Source organism: Lycium ferocissimum, chromosome 12, assembly GCF_029784015.1.
Source record: "Lycium ferocissimum isolate CSIRO_LF1 chromosome 12, AGI_CSIRO_Lferr_CH_V1, whole genome shotgun sequence".
Taxonomy (NCBI): Eukaryota; Viridiplantae; Streptophyta; class Magnoliopsida; order Solanales; family Solanaceae; genus Lycium; species Lycium ferocissimum.
In genome coordinates this window covers 40,888,225-40,908,452 of record NC_081353.1, presented here as the reverse complement: position 1 = coordinate 40,908,452, position 20,228 = coordinate 40,888,225, and the positions used below count along the sequence as shown (strand labels likewise).

Genomic DNA, 20,228 nt, shown 5'->3' with positions numbered 1-20,228 from the left:
GGGCTTGTGATCCGAGGTTTGTTTCGGAGCGAGTGGTACATGGACGTCATGGGTCCCCCGTGGGTCATGACTGCCAAGATGTCGAGATTCCGTTCGGAGCATGTGTGTACAGGTTGTGTTATTGGCCATTGCATTGCATAAACATCCATCTTATTGCATTGTATATATCATTATCTCATTTTACATCTATTGATCGGATTTGTAGTTGTACTTGTGTTCTGGCTATTCTGAGGAAATAGTGAAAGACTTGGTAGACTAGTGTTTAGGTGCTTCAGCATAGGCTATAACTCGGCTATTGATCATTTGTGATATGTGTGGATGTTTGTGCTTGTCTGCTTATCTTGTCTGATTCTGTGTTTTATATGTGTGAGCTAATCTTAGTCGGCCTATGATGCTTACCAGTACTTGTTGTTTGTCTTTGATGCTACCTTGTTATATTCTTTTTTGAGTACAAAGTTCATTACAGATTCCACGTCAGGCCCTCGTGTGTGACTTTCGTAAGGTAGTCAGTTGGAGTTTCCAGGGTGAGCCAGGTTCCGATCCGCTACCCGAAAAACTCATCTATCATGATGTATGTCCCTTGTATTCAAGATAGTATTGTTCAGATTTGATGTATTTCTACTATTCAGATTTATGCACTTACTTAGTAGCCCTTGTACTGCTACTTGGCCAGATTCCTTGGGTAGTTGTTGTATTTCCGCAGTTATATACTTTATATGATATGGAGACTGCTTAGATAATTCTATTTCTTTTGGTATGCTTAATTTGAATGTTGAATAAGGGAAGGGTTCGCCCACTAGGGGGGTTAGTGTGAGTGCCCGCTCGACCCACGAGCTGGGTTGTGACACTCCATGAGATCAACAATAACTTATATTATCTTGCAAAGCAAGGATTATCCCTGGCTAAGGAACGCCCCTTTCCTTTTTTAGATATGATTGATTACTTAGAGAGATATCAACCAGTTATGTTGACTAAGGTAGTTCACTGGAGGCTCCTGAAGATAAATGGTTTAAATGCAATACAGATGGGGCATCTAGAGGTAACCCTGGTCCTATTTCTTATGGATTCTATGTGAGAGATGGGCAATGTGACCTGGTTTATGCTTAATATGAGGTGATTGAAGAAACAACTAATATAGTTACTGAGGCAAGAGCAATTCTGGAGGTGTTGAGGTATTGTGTAAGGCAAGAAATTCATCCTCTAATAGTGGAGACTGATACCTTACTCTTACAAAAGGTGATGGATGACATATGGGAAATTTCTTGGTGTATCAGCTCACAAGTGGACAGAATAAGATCATTTCAATGCGATCTTTCAACATGTGAATAGGGAAGGAAATATCATGGCAGATTTTTTAACTAACTTGGCTTTTGATTTTGCAGGTACCCAACAATTCTACAATTTTTCTGAACTGCCTAGTGCAGAGAGGAGAATTAACAATTTGGATAAGCAACAAATCCCAAATCTCATAATTAGAAGTATGCAGAACACATGAAACAGTGATGAACAGGCTTGACACTGAGTCTCAGGTAGGAACATGTCTCCAATGTGTGGTATAAGCCTTTGGCTCAACCTATTGAAGATTTTTTCATATCAGAGGATCACGTCTCACTGTTTTATGCTCAATAGTGTGAAATATGGAACCCATGTTCACTAATTTTCCTGAATATTCAAGAAACTAGAGTAAGATTTTGTCGGTGATACTTAGGTCAGTCTAAAATTTGGAGATATACTCCTGATGGTAATAATCACGTCCTTGCGTTGAGGGGCATGGTGAAAACCAAAGATTCTAGACTACTACTTACACATGACAAGTTAGATCTAGGGACTTCATATTTGGGGACCTAGTAAGTCAGATCATTCAGCTGGTTTATCAGATCGACATAAGGAGAATCTAAACAACAAAGACACGGAATAGATGATGATATTCTTCAATCTAACATCGAAATCATGCAATGAAGCCCATAAATGATTCTTAGTTCAAAACACATCTTTAAAGGGAGGTTTTGCAGAAGACTCACCAGAGATCAAGCCTTTAGCTGAGAGATATCGACGAATCCAAGCTCCTTTGGGTGAAAAACATGTTAGATCGGCTACCGGCGAAGAGGGATGGTCGAAACTTGGCACCTTCTCTAGATTTTTCTATATCTCGGTCTTTGTCTTTGAATAAGTTGTCCTCTTTTGGTATATTTATTATTAAATGAGATAGAGTACACGTGCAACACACATGCAGAGAGACTAGTATCTCCAAAAAGAGACGTTAGTTCTTGACAAATCTTCCTATCTGGACTACTGATTACGTGTCTTAAAATTAAGTTTCTTACCCCCCCACTCAAATTTTTATCTCTAAAATATTCATTAATATTAAATAAATATTCCAATATGGACTACTAAATATGTGTCTTAAAACTTAAATTTCTTACCCGCACTCAATATATCTCTTAAAGAGACGTTAGTTTCAGACAAATTTTCCCATCTGAACTACTAATATTGTGTTCTACAACTTAAATTTGTTACCCACACTAAATGTATATCTCTTCTAAAAGAGACGTTAGTTCCTGACAAATCTTCCGATCTGGACTATTGATTTTGTATTTTAAAATTTAAATTTCTTTTCTACACCAAATATCTCTCTCTTAAAGAGACATTAGTTTCTGACAAATTTTCCTATCTAAACTACTAATTATGTGTCTTAAAATTTAAATTTCAAACTTGCACTCAATATATATCTCTAAAAGAGACAAATTTCCCCATCTGGACTACTGTTTCTATGTCTTAAAACTTAAATTTCTTTCCCACACAAAATATACATCTCTAAAAGAGTCGTAAATATAAGGCATATTTTCCGATCTGAATTACTGATTTTGGGTCTTAAAACTTAAATTTCTTAATCGCGCTCTATATATATTTTTGAAAGAGACTTTAGTTCCTGACAAATTCTCCGATATGGACTACCCATTTTGTGTTTAAAACTGAAATCTCTTACCCACAAGAAAATCCATGACATTAGTTGTAATTAATTATGACTAATCAGGACCACCATATTTTTGTCTCTCCATTGCTATAAATAGAGCATCCATGTTAACCTTTTTTTGTACCAAAACTCCATCTACATCTACTCTCTCCCTTTATTATTTTAGAGACATTTTAATCTCTTTGTTTTTGCAACAATGGGCTCAAATTCAACATGGACTTGGGAGCAAGACAAGAAGTTTGAGAATGCATTGGCTATTTATGAAGAGGACACACCAGATAGGTGGCGCAATGTGGCTAAGGCCTGTGGCAAGACTGAGGAAGAAGTGAAACTGCACTATGAAATACTTGTGGAAGATATCAAAAACATTGAGTCTGATAAAGTTCCTTTGCCTAAATATTGCAAGGCAAGTGCTGGCCACAAGAGCAAGGGCTACAACAGCAAGGATGCATCACGAAGGTAAAATAATATGTCCTCTCTTATCCCAAATATTAGTCATTTTGATAAATAAATTTTGTTTCAAATTACTACATAAGAAACAGGAATTAGCTTTGAAATTCCTCGCCAATCTATTAAAAAGTCTATATATAGCTAACGATTTTTTTTTAATAATCAATCGTTAAATAGAATTAGCAATTTTTTTGCCGTTTAGTGACATATATTATCCATTGCTAATTCATGTTTTTTAGTGTAATAATATTTGACGTTTTAGGAAAAAAACAAGAAGATATTTCTCCTTTTTCAAATCCACTCTTATTGTTTTAATTTAGCGGAGTGTTAATTAAATGAAATCTTTAAGTAGTTTAGACAAATATTCTTATGATTAAGGCCATTATTAATTAATGTCTTTTCTTTTCGAGTATTAATCATTTTGTTATTTATTTCTACAACTAGTATATGCTGGTACCTTCCACATTTTACTGATTCTTTAGTATAATAAGGAAATTTGTGTCTCTACAGATAGATTCTTGATTGTGATTAAGAACGTTATAATATAACTCCCTAGTGCAAATGTAGTAATGAATCTTAATTTTTCTTGCTCTTTATTCATCTACAAATACTTTCTAATTATTTCGATAAGCTAAGCACATGAAAATATTATGACAGTATCCATTTTCTAGCACAATAAACTAGAGCTTGAGTTCTATGAACTAAACCGTGTAATTATGAGTTAATATCTATGATAAATTATTACTAATGACTTAATTGACAACCTGATAGAACTCGTGACTTAATCTACTATCACGTGTTAATTAACTACATTGATTTTTATCTGTTAGTAGATTTAACTTAAAATACAAAATTATCACATCATCATTTTTCTCGTTTGTTTGGATTAGACTTCTTGTTTTATCGTAGTATAACCTGATAGAAATCATGAATAATCTACTCTTGCGTACATAAAACTACATTGATATTTATTATGTTAGTGAATATAACATAAATACAAAATTATCACATTATCTTTTCTCTCAATTGCTTGGGTTAATGAACTTGTTATTTTATTGACAGGCTGAGGAATCTCAAGCTCGATTAGAAGCAATAAATGGCAAAGAAGATGGTGAAACTCAAGTGCAGCAAACAAATAACAAAAGAAGGATATTTAGCTGAAAATGCACAACACCATTTATTTTCATTTAGTTTTTCAATGGATATTTTTATATAAGCAAATTTATGTACTATGTTTCTTGAAGGTGACTTAAAAACATCTTTCATATCCAAATTAATGATATCTTAAATGAACTGTCGTACAAATTCGTCTGCATTATCTTAATTACTTATAATTAAGCAGATAAAATATTCCTCCGGAACATAACGAAATCAACATCAAACTTTTTGAATATCAGACGTTGTTATTGTGGGTTGTTAATTAATGTGAATGCCAATAAGTCATACTATCGAAATTCTGAGTTCATTGGTCAAATAGTCACTCAATTATTGAAAATTACGTAGTAAAGTCATATTTCTTTATTTAGTCACGGAAAGATCATTTTCTTACGGTCATTTCACACCAAAAATTATTATGACTTGTTTTGTCAATTTTTGGACACCTGACTCCTAATTTTCCATTTATATCAATTCACGTGGATTAATTAATCTCAACACTAAAGACAAAATCGACCTGGCCAGATTTATTTTGTTGTATATATATACACACACGCACCCTCATTCAATAATGACGTCAGAATTTTCATTAAAAAGAGTCAAAATATAAAGAACATACAGAAGAAAAAAATAAATAAAGGATTCAACGTTTAGTATATATACACATCTACAAAGTATAAATTTTTAAACGAAAAAGTATCAATTGACACCCCATTGAGCAATGTGGTTCTGCCACTGGCCTGCTCTCCATAAACCCTTAAAGAGTACTACATTAGCATCAATGGGTTTGGTAACCTTAGTACAATAAAGTAAAAGTTGAGTGGTCATTCATGAAATACGACGGCAATTCCATGAGCTAATATTATGAAGCTCATTATAAAATTTTACACCTCAATGTCATCTAAGATGAGAAGACATCTCAAATATTCTACTACATAAAAATACAAGTAGATTCTTAGCTGCTATGCGTATTTATCTAGCAATTCAGTACATCAAAATGGTAAAATCGATCATACATACATTTTCAATAAAACACATTTCTAAATGTATACTTAAAAATAGTTATTTATTGGGACAAGAATGCACTCTTAATTCAGTTATGTAGGATGTACATAGGTCTCAGACCCAATATCTTAGATGCAAATCCTACTTAGCATGGCTATTTACATAAAATGAATAAATCACACTCATTTTGAATTCACCACTGTACATTAAGCTAGGGGCGGATACATAATCTATTGTACTTGTTCGAAAGAATCCAGTAACTTTAGCCCAATGCAAACCCAATAACTTAAATGGAATAAGGATTCGGCGACAAGCGAGGATCTATAAACTTTAAATTTTAAAATCGATTCCGCGTTGAATACATGAAGTAAAAAGGATGTGTTTTCAAGCAAGTTATCCTAACATGGTCTAAAAGCCTAAACTTTTGTGTAGCAGTTGGAGAAGCTGAAGCTGAAAGTGCCTTTTTTGTGGAAAAAAGTGTTCTTTTCACCATTCACCAAACACTTAAAAAGATGTTTTCTATGCTAAAGCTAACTTTTTTTCTCAATTTCAGCTCATGCCAAAACACCCTTTTCAAAGTGTAAAAGCAACTTTCCTTGTAGTCCTATTGAGCAAAATCAGCTTCTTTCAGTGTTGTCCAAGGCGTGCTTAAAACATGCTTAAAGCCTGAGCGAGACTCAAAACGTGTTGAGCACTTCGCCGCGCTAAATGTGAGCTTCAATGTCGTCATCAAGGCTCTAAGACATTCTTTTCCTTGCCAATGAGCATCTCCCAAAGAGGTGACACGACACAATTGATATTTCGCTTTATTGTAAAAAAAATCAATTTCTTTGTCCATATATTTTTTATTCATGGTTATAATTGTTAGTCTTGGACTAAACATATATATATATTTGTGTGTTTTCACCATTTGCGTCTTTTTTAATTAAAGTCCGCGCTTTATTTCCACTTTGCGCTTAAAACCCTAAGAAACCTTAGAGCTTTTTGCGTTTTTCGCTTTTGATAACACTGACTTCTTTCGGTACAAGAATCCAAAAGCATCTAATATAGCTATCAAGGTACTATTGTTTTGTGTTTGTCTATCTGGAATATCCTACCATATGATAAATAATAAAATATATATTCTCCCATTTCACGATAGAGGCAAACCTCTTTATTAACAACGTAATTTGTGCGGATATTTTTTAATTATATAACAAAATGTTGTTATAGAGAGCATCTAATATAACATAACTTGAAATATCGGTTTCAAGGGAACCTTAGTCATTATAGTCAGTGGTGGATCCAATATTTTCACCCAGTAAGTTCGAAAAAAAACAACAAAAGTTAAACTTAAAACACAATACAGTCCTTGAGAATCGAACCTTGGACATTAAATGCATTTTGAATGTCTTGGACCGCAAAGCTAACCTTTAGCATCTTGTTCAAAGGGGGCAATTTGCAGGATTGCCCTTCGCTGGCGGTGGTCTTTAATTTTTACCCCTCAAAATGATGGTCTTTAAATTTCTGCCTTAAGGCAGAAATTGCATGGGCAGAAATTCTGCCTGTGCGGCCCAAATTCTGCCTTGCGATTTATTTATTTTTTAACTGAGCTGGGGTTCGAACCCACAACCTCGGGGTGTTAGGCGATGGGTAAAACTTAAAGACCACCAATTTGAAGGGCAAAAATTAAAGACCACCCCAAATGAAGGGCAATCCGTGCAAAAACAAAAGGTTCGAAGGTTCAATATATATATATATAAACATAAAAAATCTACCCTACATATACAATGTATTTTTTTGCCGAGGGGGTTTGGGTGAACACCCTGCCGCCCCCTATATCTACCCCTGGTTATAGTGAAATGTAGTTAAGAGAATAACTATTATAGAGTGGTCTAACTGTATATTCAAAAGGTTTTATGTCCCAGTATTTGATATTTATCAATATGTATCTTTTTCCTCTGATTTACTACTGTGACTACACATCCAAGAATTCTGTGGTTTATGAATCAGTCATCAAAAAGCAAGAAAATCAAAAATTTGGAGACAGCATATCAGTACCATGAATTCACAGTTCCTTCTTTAAACAACTTCAAATTGTCCAATAAATGTGAGTATATTACAGTTACAACAACAGATCATTTTGAATATAGTGTACAGAAAAGAATGCAACTCAAATACCATTTGTAAACACTCAAGGTCCTGGCTCTACAATGAAGCAGTTGTATGATTCTCTCTTTCTAAAAATTATTAAATATGAATAAATCAAAAATAAATCTCATAGATTTTCTTCTAATAAGGATTGAACCTTTTGCAGAAGGGCAGAGATTATTGTCGAGAACAAAGAGGAAACAGGGAGTTGAAATAGCAAATATTCGGAATTCTATCATCTAAAGGAGAACTGTATTTCCTCTAGTGTTTTTCCTTTTGTCTCGGGTACCCAAATGGCCACAAATCCCACGGTGAATGCACAAACGAGTGTATAAAGAGTGAAGGTTCCTGGTAAATATGTAGACACACATTAAGTCGAATCAACTATATAAAAGCGTGACCAATAATTTTTGCAACAACAAAGACACTTATTAAATGCTCGTGAGCACTGAATAAAATGCAGAGCGGGTATGAGGTGGAGGGCGCACAATTTTCACAGGCTACACGCAAATATTGACCAAAACATGTAGTATTCTTTCACGCATGCACCATAAATGGAGGCTGCTAAATGCCAATTATCCCATATTATTGCATGTGGTTCTGGATTGGTGTACAGTCAAACCTCTCTATAACAACATCGTTTTTTTTTTCCCGATATATTTCGGTTGCTATAGTGAAATGCTGTTATAGAGAACATATAATATAACATTACATGAAAATTCGGTTCCATAGATAACATGATTGTTATAGGGACATGTGGTTATGAAGGATGATTGTTATAGAGAGATTTGACTGTATGTGGTCAAGGTTGTGAGAGCAAGAGATATACCTCCACTGCTCCAAGCCAATAGCAGCGGTGCAGTTGCTGTAATTACCCAGGAACAGAACCAATTGGCTAACGTCGCTACACTTCCAGCAAGGCCTTTGATCTTTACTGGAAGAATCTACAATACCGGATACAAGGGATTAGATCAAAATTTGTATTCAAGAAATAGTAAGTACCAAATTTCATCAAAAGCTCACAGATACATGTCTATGCTCACAAATAGATTCTTGGACAATCCGATCAATAGTAAGAACACAATATCTCCTAACGAACTGATAAGTAAGTTCCCTGCTACTCGGATCCAAATGTAAAACTTGTTGAAGAAAGTAACAAAAGAGGTTAATATATGATGCTGTTCAAACACGGAAGACAATGTCCCAGAAGGTTTTCAGGCCAATCAACATCCACGATTGTATTTTCTGAGATGAACTCTTAAAGGCTTATTACGTTTTATGATTCGTGAAGGTAAGGAACTGGCTAAAATCAGTGTTGCCAAAGTTAAAAGCAAACAAGAAAATGCAATAGCAAGTTATGTGATAAACGAAAATGCAAGTACCTCAGACATTATGAGCCACGGAATGGGCCCCATTCCAAGTGAGAATGCAACAACCATCAACTGAAAAGAAAAGTTGGTTAGAAAAAAAAATTACTCAGAAGAGTCGCAAAGACATCTGCATCGAGTTGAGGACATACCACAACACCAACCACTGATATTATACCCAGAACGCCATAGAGGGTAGAATCCACATCAACGAAACCCTGTTTGAATAACGACGCACAAAAGAAGAGAAACATGTAAGGGACAGAACACCTCATTTTTCAAAATTCAAAAACAAGTTATAACTTGAGCTAAAAAATACCTTCAGAAAGAATGCAACGGCAACAATAAGGAGACTCACAGCCATTCCAGCAGAGGAGACCTATAATAAAGCACTTCATCTGTGTTAGGAAAAAGTTCAAAAACTACGTATATAAGTTACTATATTTTTCCAGAACTTACAATCAGTAAAAGCCTACGCCCAGTTTTATCCACCAGCCATGTAGAAACAGCAGTGGCAACAACCTACAAATTGAAAAATCTTCTTCAGTTGTATGTTAGCTATAGAGGAAATAGATCACTATGACAAAAAAATGACGCAAGTCCCACATGGGGAAAAAAGAAAAGAAGCAATCTTTCTGTATCCCTTTTCTATAATATGCAGAATTGGAAGTTAAATTAGAAAAAACAAGTGAACAAAAATTTGATTGGGACCTGGATAGCACCAACACCGAAAGTTGCTGCGTTACTTGAAGAGATCCCTGTTAAAGATACAGCTAAATTAAATAGGCTCATATCATGTGAATAAACATATCAATCAATAAGAGATTTGAAGTAAAATGTTTAAGTTTCTCCAGTAGTTTTGGTTAAGGTTCTCATCACAGCAACTAGAAAAAAAAAAAGAAAAAAAAAAAAAAGAAGGAAAAAAAAAAGTTTCCGCCCTTCAAACAATTACATTTTGCCAGCAGGGAACGTAATCAAACTATGGAATACTGAGAATCAATCTGTCACTTGTACCACATACTTCATCACTCTTGTTTCTGACCGAATACATTGATAGCCTCTTAAACTTGCCAGTAAATTTCATTTAGACACTCAAATTGAGCACTTGAACACATGATATAGTATTCCTATTAGACACTTGCGAGTCAAAATTTTGATAAAGCTTTTGCGTGTGTTCTCAAGTGCCCATTACGTAGTAAACGAACCACCTAAACTAAATCACTTTCTTTGATTATACGCATTAGTATCAATAAGTCGTAAAACCTCAGGTCTATTCCATTTGATGTTGATGTGTATAATTAGAGGATGGGGCATATTTTATGTGATTAACTTATCTACTTAATGGACGCTTGAGCATACGGGCAGAAACTTTTCCAAAATATGAGTTGGAAGTATCTAATAGGAACACTTTATCATGTATTTAACCGCTCAACTGGAACAGGCCATAGTTCGAGTATCCAAATGAAATTTACTGACAAGTTTTTTGACAAATAGAATACTTGGTATTTCCATCATTCTATGAAGGCAGATAAATAAATTTCATTAAAACTATGCACATACCAGCAGATAGGAATATGTTGCTGGAATAGAAGATCACACCATTGGTTCCTCCTAGTTGTTGCAGGACAAGCAGTCCAATTCCTATCTACATGATGAGAAATTAAAAGATCTGTTCAAAAGAATGGCATATGTAAACACGGTCATCTTCTGAAAACAGCACTAAACAAAAAATTACCATGAGAGGCAACCAATATCTTCTTTGTTTGAGATCTGCAAAACGTATTGCTGACTTTCGACTTGTGGATGCTACAGCCCTCTGTACAAAACACACATTTAATAGGTCAATAAAATTCCATATTGCTGACAGCAAAATTCAATTACAAAATTGTCCCATGGAACAGTAGCTATAAATGGGAGATCTAAGACAATATTTTGCAGAGAATTGCATGTCATGTCTAAAATATAATTAAGTTATTAAAAGGGTGTTCTCTCTATCAGTTTAAGCTTTTAGATGAAATGGTCATACACTTCAATAAATAGTACTGTTTGTTCATGGTCTATCAAGCCACTGAATTACCTTAATTTCATTTACTTCAACGGAAATGTCAGCATCAAACCCCCGAAGAACTTGCAAAGAAGTTTCAAAATCTTCTGTTAAGCCCATCTTGGCCTATGTCTCACAAAGAAAATCAAATGAGATTCTGCAACTAGAACTTTCAAAGAACGAATAGTCTGATGCTCACCAACCACCGAGGAGATTCTGGGATGAAAAATAGTCCAGGTATCAGTGCTAGGCAGGGCAATGTTCCTGTGGCAGACAATAATAGTTAGTATCTCTGCCATGTAAGGGTTGTCTACACATGATTCCCAACAAAACTAAGCACTTTGGATTCTTTCCCATTTGAAAAGGCTAAAAAACTCTGGGTTCTTTAGTTTACTATACCCATTTTACCGTTAATGAAATGATCTATCGCCACACAAATATCTATGGCTTATTTTAGACCACAACTTTCAAAAGTCTTCTTTTATTTCTTAAACTTCGTGCCCAGTCAAACAACTTCACATAAATTGGGACAGAGGAGTACCACTATATATCTTTGATTTTGTTTTATTCAATCAATGCACAATCAGTAATACCAACTTTCTGGAAGAGATATGCTAAATCAGTTAACAAAAATGACAAATAATTGGATGATCAAGTAAAGAGGACAAGCTACAGTATTCTGCTTCTCCTGTTACTTCTTAGGAGCAGAGGCCACCTCATGAGTTGGTGCAAATTTCGATGGAAGTTAACATGCCCTCTTGAGAGATACATCAAACACCCTCCAAATATTTAGGGATGCACAATTTCTCTCCACAAGAAACCCACTAGTTAGCAGGTTCTTGTTTGTTTCGAATGTAGGATATCCTAGCTGTTACCCCGTCTAAGGGAAAGCTAGGATAGATAATAGTATGAAGTTATCCTATAAGAATTGCTTAAAATGCCTTGGGTCAAGCAAAGGGCAAACAGAAGGTCATCTTGAAACAGAAAGTATTGTCATCTTGAAACAGAAAGTATTCTCCAACTGAACATTATGCAACCATCATAAATAGTACTCCCTCCATTTTAATTTGTTTGTCTTAATTTGACTAGGCATGAAGTTTAAGAAAGTAAAGAAGACTTTTGAATCTTGTGGTCTTAAACTAAAGATATGTATAATATACCAAAATTCCCTTTAATCTTGTGGTCTTAAACATGCCATGTGGGATGTTGAAATTAAAAAGTTGCCAAATTAGGAAAGAGGCATTCTTTTTTAAATGGACTAAAAAGGGAAGTGTGACAACCAAAATTGAAACAAAGGGAGTATCTGTGAAAGAGTAAGTGCCTAATCTTCGTGTCTGCAAACTGCCAAACTATCAGAAAAGAGAGAGGTGGATTTAAATTGAGAATGAATCAAGAACCGATTCTAAATCCTCACTAGATATTACTTGTTACCTCAAGCATGAAAACTTTTATTTTTATTTTTTTATGATAAGTAACCAAGCTTGAACATATTCAATTTTTTCCTAGTGAGTGTGTTTTGTTAACTTATTAAGCTCAGTTAGAGCATTACTCAACAACCAATAGATGTATTGGGTACACAGAAAAACTACTCAAACTACTCGAGGTCGACCAGTAAACCGCTCAACTGAACTTGTTTGAGCTTGGTAAGACCAAGCAAACCTCATTAAAATTTAAAGCTCGTTTTGAAGTCAAGACAAGTTCGAAATCCTATTAATTTGCTCCCCGCGTATAAAACACATCTATGCTTGAAGGAAGTTTGAGTTTCCATCATAGATGCGAGGAAGTTAAATGATACACAACAAATACCAGTTATCAGGAATTGAAATGAATACACAACTTTACAGAGATTTTAAGAGAAATGATCATTTACCAAGAACAGCAAGCACCCTCCAATTAACAAAAAGTCCTAGCAAATACGCCAACATGATCCCAATTGTAACAGAGAGCTGCATGATAGAAAAGTTAGCATGTGATGATTTACTTAACAGGCATAACTTTGGTTAAACAGAATTAAGTTACTAGCAAACCTGGTTCACTGACCCCAAGGACCCTCTCAGATTTTGAGGTGCTATCTCGGCAATATAAACAGGAACCTGAAATAAGAATGAAAATGAGAGAAAATGAGAAGCAACAAGTTTTTGAAACTTTTAAGATGTCTAATAACCCATATAAAATATCAAGGGATAGTAACATTTTTGGACCGTTCAAAAGAATAATAGCAAGCAAAATGCATAGGTTATATACATATATTATACATATTGCATATATAAAATATACATACACCATAATTAATTTCGGCCGACTGGCCAAAAATGAAAAAAACCCAAATATCAAAGGAGAGGATTGACAAATTTAACGTTTACCGTATAAGAGATTATGCCGACTCCAAAACCTTCCAACAATCTTCCCATGTATAAGAAGGATGGATCCTAGACGAATATCGGAGTCAAAATGGAGATACAAATATTGCAATTTGAGGCACCACATGAAGGAAAGAAACTTTATCATTAGCATCAAAGTAGAATTATCTTACTTTGGCAAATGAGATGGAAAGCCAACCAATGATGTTAGGTATAGCAGCTATCATTAAAGACTGCAATTAGGATGAAAAAAGCTTTAAGTATCCATCAGATGATTAAAAAATCTAGAGCTCTATTGTTGCCATAAACATACCCCTTTTCGTCCAATGTACTCGGCAATTTGACCACTAGATATTGCCCCGACCATAGCACCCACATTAGATAAAGAACCGAATAAAGAGAACTGAAAAAGACTAACTTTAGTCAGCAATTGCTCTCAAGCAAATAAATCAAAATATATAAAGCAAGAATGAACCGTTACCTCGGAAACAGTGAGCTTCAGATCATTGACTATAGCAGTTTGCGTAGGCGAAGAAAAACCAGACTATAACAAAAGCAACCCAGACAAGAACAGAAACGAAAGATCAGACAGAGATATATGCACATAAATACAGAGATACATACACAGCAACCATAAAAAGGCTGGAACTTTACCATCTAGAATTACTACACATATAGGTCAAAAAAATGACAAGCTCCCGGTGTCCCAACTTATGTAACACGCTTTCCTCTCTAGTCTGTCCCAAAAAGAATGACACATACATTTTTGTATTTAGTAACAACTTAACTTTAAACTCACGATTTACCCTTAATGAGATGATATCTATGACTTATTTTAGACCACAAGCTTAAGAAATCTTCATGTCATTCTTAAACTCCGTGCCCAATCAGACACTATCACATAAATCGGGACGGAGGGAGTAACAAATTGTAATCAGATGTAATCCCAATAAAAAAGCAACCTTTTAGCCAATTTATCCCTTTATCACTTAAAAGAAAGTCAACAGATATTAAACAAAAAAGGGACACTTCAATCTCTAGAATCACTACAGATTTAGGTTACAACAATGCAAATTAAAATCCCAATAAAGACTCAACCTTTTAGCCAAATTGATCCGTTTACCATTAAACAAGAAAGGTAAAACACTTCATTCTCATTCAAACTTATCATCTTTAAGGAAAATTGCAGCTTGTCAACGGATATTCAAACATATAGTCAAAGCAGAAAAACAATCTAAATGAGAAAAATTAAGGGATAAGGGATGGCTATACATAGAGTGAAACCGAACTGGATTGGACTCAAAGCAACAATCATAACACAAGCACGAACTGAGATTGTACAATCATAACAAGAGAAAGGTACTAAGCTTATTTTCATCCCCATACCAACCAAGAAAGTGCAGACTGCATAAGGGAAGCTTCAGTCTCTTGAATTACTACAGATTTAAGTTAACAAGAATGACGTTAAAGACTCAACCTTTTAGCCAAATTGATCCCTTTTACCACTAAAACAGAAAAGCAAAACACTTCATTCTCATTCAATCTTATCATCTTTAAGAAAAATTGCATCTTATATTCAAACATATAATAAAAGCAGAGAAAATAATTTGAATGAGACTTCAATCTCTAGAATTACTACAGATTTAGGTAACAATAATGTCAATAAAGACTCAACCTTTTATCCAAATTGATCCCCCACTAAACAAGAAAGATAAAACACTTCAATCTTATTCAAACTTTTATCAACAGATATTCAAACATATAGTCAAAGCAGAGAAAAGAATAGAATTATTACAGATTTAGGTCACAAGAATACCAATAAAGACTCAACCTTTTATCCAAATTGATCCCTTTTACCACTAAAAAAGAAAACCAAAACACTTCATTCTCATAAAACACATCATCATTAAGACAAATTGCAGCTTGTCAACAGATATTCAAGCATATAGTCAAACCATAAGAAACAATCTGAATTAGAAAACTTAAGGGGAAAAGAATGGTTACAGTGAAACCAAACTGAATTGGACCCAAGGCAACAATCATAACACAAGCAAGAACTGAGATTGAACAATCATAACAAAAGAAAGGTACAAAGTTTATTTCCATTCCCATACCAATCAAGAAAGTACAGACTACATAAGAGAACCTTCAATCCCTAGAATTACAACAGATTTAAGTTAACAAGAATGACATTAAAGACTCAACCTTTTATCCAAATTGATCTCTAAGGGAAACTTCAATCTCTAGAATTACTACAGATTTAAGTTAACAAGAATTCCATTAAAGACTCAAACTTTTAGCCAAATTGATCCCTTTTACCACTAAACAAGAAAATAAAACACTTCATTCTCATCCAAACTTAGGATCCTCTTTAACGAAATTGCAACTTGTCAACAGATACTCAAACATATAGTCAAAGCAGAGAAAAGAATTTGAATGAGAAAAATTAAGAGTACTTCAATCTGTAGAATTACTATAGATTTAGGTAACAAGAATTCCATTAAAGACTCAACCTTTTAGCCAAATTGATCCCTTTTACCACTAAAAAAGAAAGGTAAAACACTTCATATCAATTCAAACTTATCATCTTTAAGGAAATTACAGACATATGATATAGTCAAAGCAGAGAAAACAATCTGAACAAGAAAACTAAGTGAATAAAGAATGGATATACATACAGTGAAACCAAATTGGATTGGACTCAAAGCAATAATCATAACACAAGCAAGAACTGAGTTTATTTTCATTCCCACACCAACCAAGAAACTATCTACACAAGGCAAACTTCAATCTCTAGAATTACTTGTTTACTACAGATTTAAGTTAACAAGAATGCCAATAAAGACTCAACCTTTTAGCCAAATTGATCCCTTACTAAACAAGAAAAGCAAAAAAACTTATCATCATTAAGGAAATTGCAGACAAGTAGTCAAACCATAAAAAACAATCTGGACAAGAAAACTAAGGGATAAAGAATGAATATACATACAGTGAACCCAAACTGGATAGGACCCAAAGCAACAATCATAACACAAGCAAGAACAGAAATAGAACTATCACGCATCACTTGAGATGAACCCAACATGCTTGAAGTTTGTGCTGATCCCATTCTATACCAACTTCCTGTATGTAAAAATGGTTTCCTTAGATCCCCTCCTCTTCCATCTTCACTATTTTCTTCCATTTTGTTCCCACTTTCTTGAAGACCCTTTGGGCTAAATTTCAAGAATTCAAAAATCCCAGATAGGATTTTTGTTATTACTAGTAATAGATCAGAAACATGAAGTTGTTGATATTCAGACAATTAATAATATAAGAATGCTCCAATTAGTAAAATTATATTTTTGGTGTTTGTCGTTTGAAGGTGACAGGTAGTAAATCTAGCATGTTAGGACTATAATTTAGGCTGTAATAAGAGGATTAAACTTGTCCATTGCTTACAATAAATCAACTAATTTAAGAGTGGGAAAAATTTAGTGTTTTTTTTTTTTTGTTTAAGCCCTCACCTAGGTTGGTGACTCGAACTCAAACCAATGACCTTCGCGTTGGAGATCAGATACTTACGGTCTGAATAATCCCCTCTTGTAGGAAAATAAATAAATTAACTTTATCATTTAAAAATTAAAATAATATGCGGTGTGGAGCATAATGCTCACAACACAAATTTTTTGATGTACATAACTCTTATTTTTGTAATAAAGTTAATTAGCTATCGAAAAGAATTAAAATGAAGTAATATTTTCACAAGTCTGAAAGATAGTGTATAAAAAAATTATATTTGAAAGATAAGAATAAAAGAGAATTTGAAAAATTATCTGATAATTACACATTTACACCATGTAGTTATGCGCATACTCTACTTTTTTCACACCGCACTTGTGGGATTCCACTGGTACGTTTTTATTGTTTATTTGATAATTATACCATGTAGTTAATTGCCAACAATTTTGATTAATTAATTGTCATCAATTTCCTATTCCCTTTTGAATTGGAGGATGTAATTATTCCTTAATTACATTCAATTTTATGTGGTCAAATAATTATTTTATCAAACAGTTCATTGGTTGTTCAGGTCCAATTTAAACAAATACTAATCTTAATTAATAATTGAATGAAAAGTCGTCTCAAACTCATATAAGTTTGTACGTTGTCCACAGACAATTTAATGATTAATGGCAGAGGCGGATGGAGCATTATAAGTTGGGGGTCAATTCCAAACTTTTGATATGGTGTATAAATTTATATATAAAAATTTATTAAATTTATAATAAGTAGTAAATATGAATCCATAACTTTAAAAATATAATGATTCAATGCTAAAAAATTTAAAAGGTTGAACCTCAAGAGTTTAAATCCTAGATTCGCCTTCGATTAATGGTGGTACTTTCTTTGAATTCTTCATTCACTTTCAGGTCCAAATTGATGCCAATTCGACTTTTCAGAGTGAGTTCGAATATTATATTACTATACTCCATCCGTCACATTTTAAGTGCTTTAATTTGACTTAACATGAAATTTTAAAAAAGAAAGGGAGATTTTTGACTTTTATGACCTTAAATTAAATATGTGTAAAGTAAAAAAATATTATTTGAATTTTGTGATTATAAACTTATCATGTAAGATATTTAAATTATCAACTTACTAAATATTGAAAGAAATACTCTTTTGGAATAGACCAAAAGAAAAAATAAGACACTTAAATTGAGACGGAAGGAATATATTTTTTGTTTGAATGACGTATAAGCATGAACGAGTCAAAAATAGTGGGACCTAATTGAACCCATTGACAAGATTGGTCCTCTTACCCTGTCCAATTGAGAGGATTGATAGGCAGTCACATAGTTTTCTTTTAATTAATTTTTTTGGTAGAGATCTTTTGTTTTTTCTCCAATCACATTCACATAGCATAAATGTGCTACTAAAAGATATTATATGCAGATGTTTTTCCTTTCTGCAACACCAATTAGTGGCGTTTAATGAAAATTCCCATTAAAAAATTAAAATATAAAGAAGTACAACAACAATCCAGTCAAATCTCATAACATGAGATCTGGAAGAATAGAATATATGTAGATCTTACTCGAAAGTTTATTCCGCTGCCAGATGTCAATTACTCTTTTTTTTATTCTTTTGAAAACTCTTCCAACTGGAAAGAAAAATGAATTAAAAAATCCAAAAGCAGATCCAGTAACATCAATGTTCAATAAGCATAACATGCTCACTTGTTTCTTGTATGAATAATTCAATTATTCCATCAATTGGAGTATATTGATAAAATAAAGTACTTGCTCTGGTCCCGTTTACATTTAATAGTACTTCTCACTCGTCGATGGTCAATTTAACAATAAAAAGATTAACATATTTTAGAAGTTACACATCGAATTGAACTAATATAGCTATTTGGAAAAATATCAAAATTGTGATAAATAAAACTTTTTTGAAGAATTACTAGGAGCATTATAAAATTCAAAGTTTCAAAAAGATGAAAGAACATAATCTAGAAATACATCATCTATAAATACTACTCCTATTAAACAAGTTTTCAGTTATAACAACTCTCAAAAAGTGTAAAGTGATAAATATTTGGGAAAAAGCAGATCTTACTTAAATATCTTTATCAACTATCGAAAATTACTCATTTTTTATTTTTTTGAAAACTCTTCCAATGAAAGTTTGAATTAAAATCCATTTAGGAGATCGAACTATCAAAAACATGCTCATTTGTATGCCATTTTTGATAAAGTCGGTTTTCTTAAAATAAAGTACACTTGGTCACTGTTTAATTAGACTTCACTCGTTTAATTAAACAAAAAAAATTAAATCCTAAAATAAACAAAAATCGACCCACAAATCTATTTGGTTTAATTAAACGATATTTGACCCTAATTAGGGAGCAGTGTCATATAGTTTGTAAAACATGTTAATGAAAAATGGCATGGATACATCATCTATAAATACTTCTATTAAACAAGTTTTCAGTTATAAATACCTCAAAAAGTGACATAAATGATAAATATTTTACACAACAGTTGATAAATATTTACCTTTTAGTAAATATTTTACACATCTTTATATAAATCTGTACAGAGTTGTTAGCCCTTTAACCTTTTCTTCTACTATCTTTATATATATATATATATAAACATCATTTTGAATTATAGTGTTTCTTTTTTTATACTGTCATAGGTTATAGTTTAGTGCTATTATAGGTTTGTCTCTTAGCTTAGAGTATTATCCATGGAACTTATACTTTATGTAACGTGGCTACTCGTCTCTTTTAGAAACAATACAATTATTGAGGAGGAACGTGTTAAATCATTATTCCAATAGATCAATTTTAGAAAATTACAAGTATAAACAATATTTTATACATAATATATATTTTGGCGGGCGGAATTAACAACAAAACGTCAAGAAACATTGAATCCCTAAGTTTATCCTTCTAACTTTTGCCTGTGAGATAACTTATTTAGTCATAACTTAAGTTCTAACAATACCTCATCTTATTCCATCTTTTTCTTGTTAATTTCATCCGGTAACCAGTTTTACTATTTAACTGATATCCTGTATTAGCAAACATCAGATAACATCGTTGTTGTTGCTCTCAGTTCACATCTTGAGAATTTATTTTGTTACAAAAGATGAAATAAAAATGCATAAGACCTTTGTTGAATTGAAGCTCGAAGATCTGGACAAATAAAGGTTCCCAAATTGATCCAACTAGTAAATTGAAGTTAGATTTG

At 33.2% G+C, this 20,228-nt stretch overlaps 2 protein-coding genes across 3 annotated transcripts; one reads left to right on the top strand and one right to left on the bottom strand.

Moving 5' to 3' along the window:
• The first annotated feature begins 3,141 nt into the window (after window positions 1-3,141).
• Window positions 3,142-4,757, top strand: LOC132040538 (protein RADIALIS-like 5). Its single transcript, XM_059431189.1, has 2 exons — window positions 3,142-3,433; window positions 4,487-4,757. The coding sequence occupies exons 1-2, from the start codon at window positions 3,171-3,173 to the stop codon at window positions 4,509-4,511; spliced, it is 288 nt and encodes a 95-aa protein (XP_059287172.1). The 5' UTR covers window positions 3,142-3,170; the 3' UTR covers window positions 4,512-4,757.
• Window positions 4,758-7,617: 2,860 nt separating this feature from the next.
• On the bottom strand, window positions 7,618-16,853 carry LOC132039580 (sugar transporter ERD6-like 4). 2 transcript variants are annotated; one of them, XM_059430074.1, is made up of 18 exons: window positions 16,475-16,853; window positions 13,967-14,029; window positions 13,799-13,888; window positions 13,659-13,718; window positions 13,489-13,554; window positions 13,153-13,218; window positions 12,996-13,071; window positions 11,325-11,389; window positions 11,159-11,251; window positions 10,817-10,897; window positions 10,642-10,726; window positions 9,793-9,839; window positions 9,541-9,603; window positions 9,401-9,460; window positions 9,234-9,299; window positions 9,097-9,156; window positions 8,544-8,658; window positions 7,618-8,062 (listed from the first exon to the last, which is right to left on the bottom strand). In XM_059430074.1, exons 1-18 carry the CDS (start codon window positions 16,667-16,669, stop codon window positions 7,950-7,952), a joined length of 1,464 nt encoding a protein of 487 aa, XP_059286057.1. In that variant the 5' UTR covers window positions 16,670-16,853; the 3' UTR covers window positions 7,618-7,949. The 2 variants fall into 2 exon arrangements, with proteins under 2 accessions (XP_059286057.1, XP_059286058.1); XM_059430075.1 differs by lacking the exon at window positions 16,475-16,853 and adding an exon at window positions 15,490-15,606.
• Window positions 16,854-20,228: the final 3,375 nt, after the last annotated feature.

Excerpts from the sequence above, each read along its gene's own strand:
- LOC132039580 (XM_059430074.1), bottom strand. The coding sequence starts at position 16,669 with ATGGAAGAAAATAGTGAAGATGGAAGAGGAGGGGATCTAAGGAAACCA. Across the intron at positions 11,252-11,324 it reads CAGAATCTCCTCGGTGGTTG|GCCAAGATGGGCTTAACAGA; the intron begins GTGAGCATCAGA and ends TGTGAGACATAG. Across the intron at positions 9,461-9,540 it reads GGCGTAGGCTTTTACTGATT|GTCTCCTCTGCTGGAATGGC; the intron begins GTAAGTTCTGGA and ends GCTTTATTATAG.
- LOC132040538 (XM_059431189.1), top strand. The coding sequence starts at position 3,171 with ATGGGCTCAAATTCAACATGGACTTGGGAGCAAGACAAGAAGTTTGAG. Across the intron at positions 3,434-4,486 it reads AGCAAGGATGCATCACGAAG|GCTGAGGAATCTCAAGCTCG; the intron begins GTAAAATAATAT and ends TTTTATTGACAG.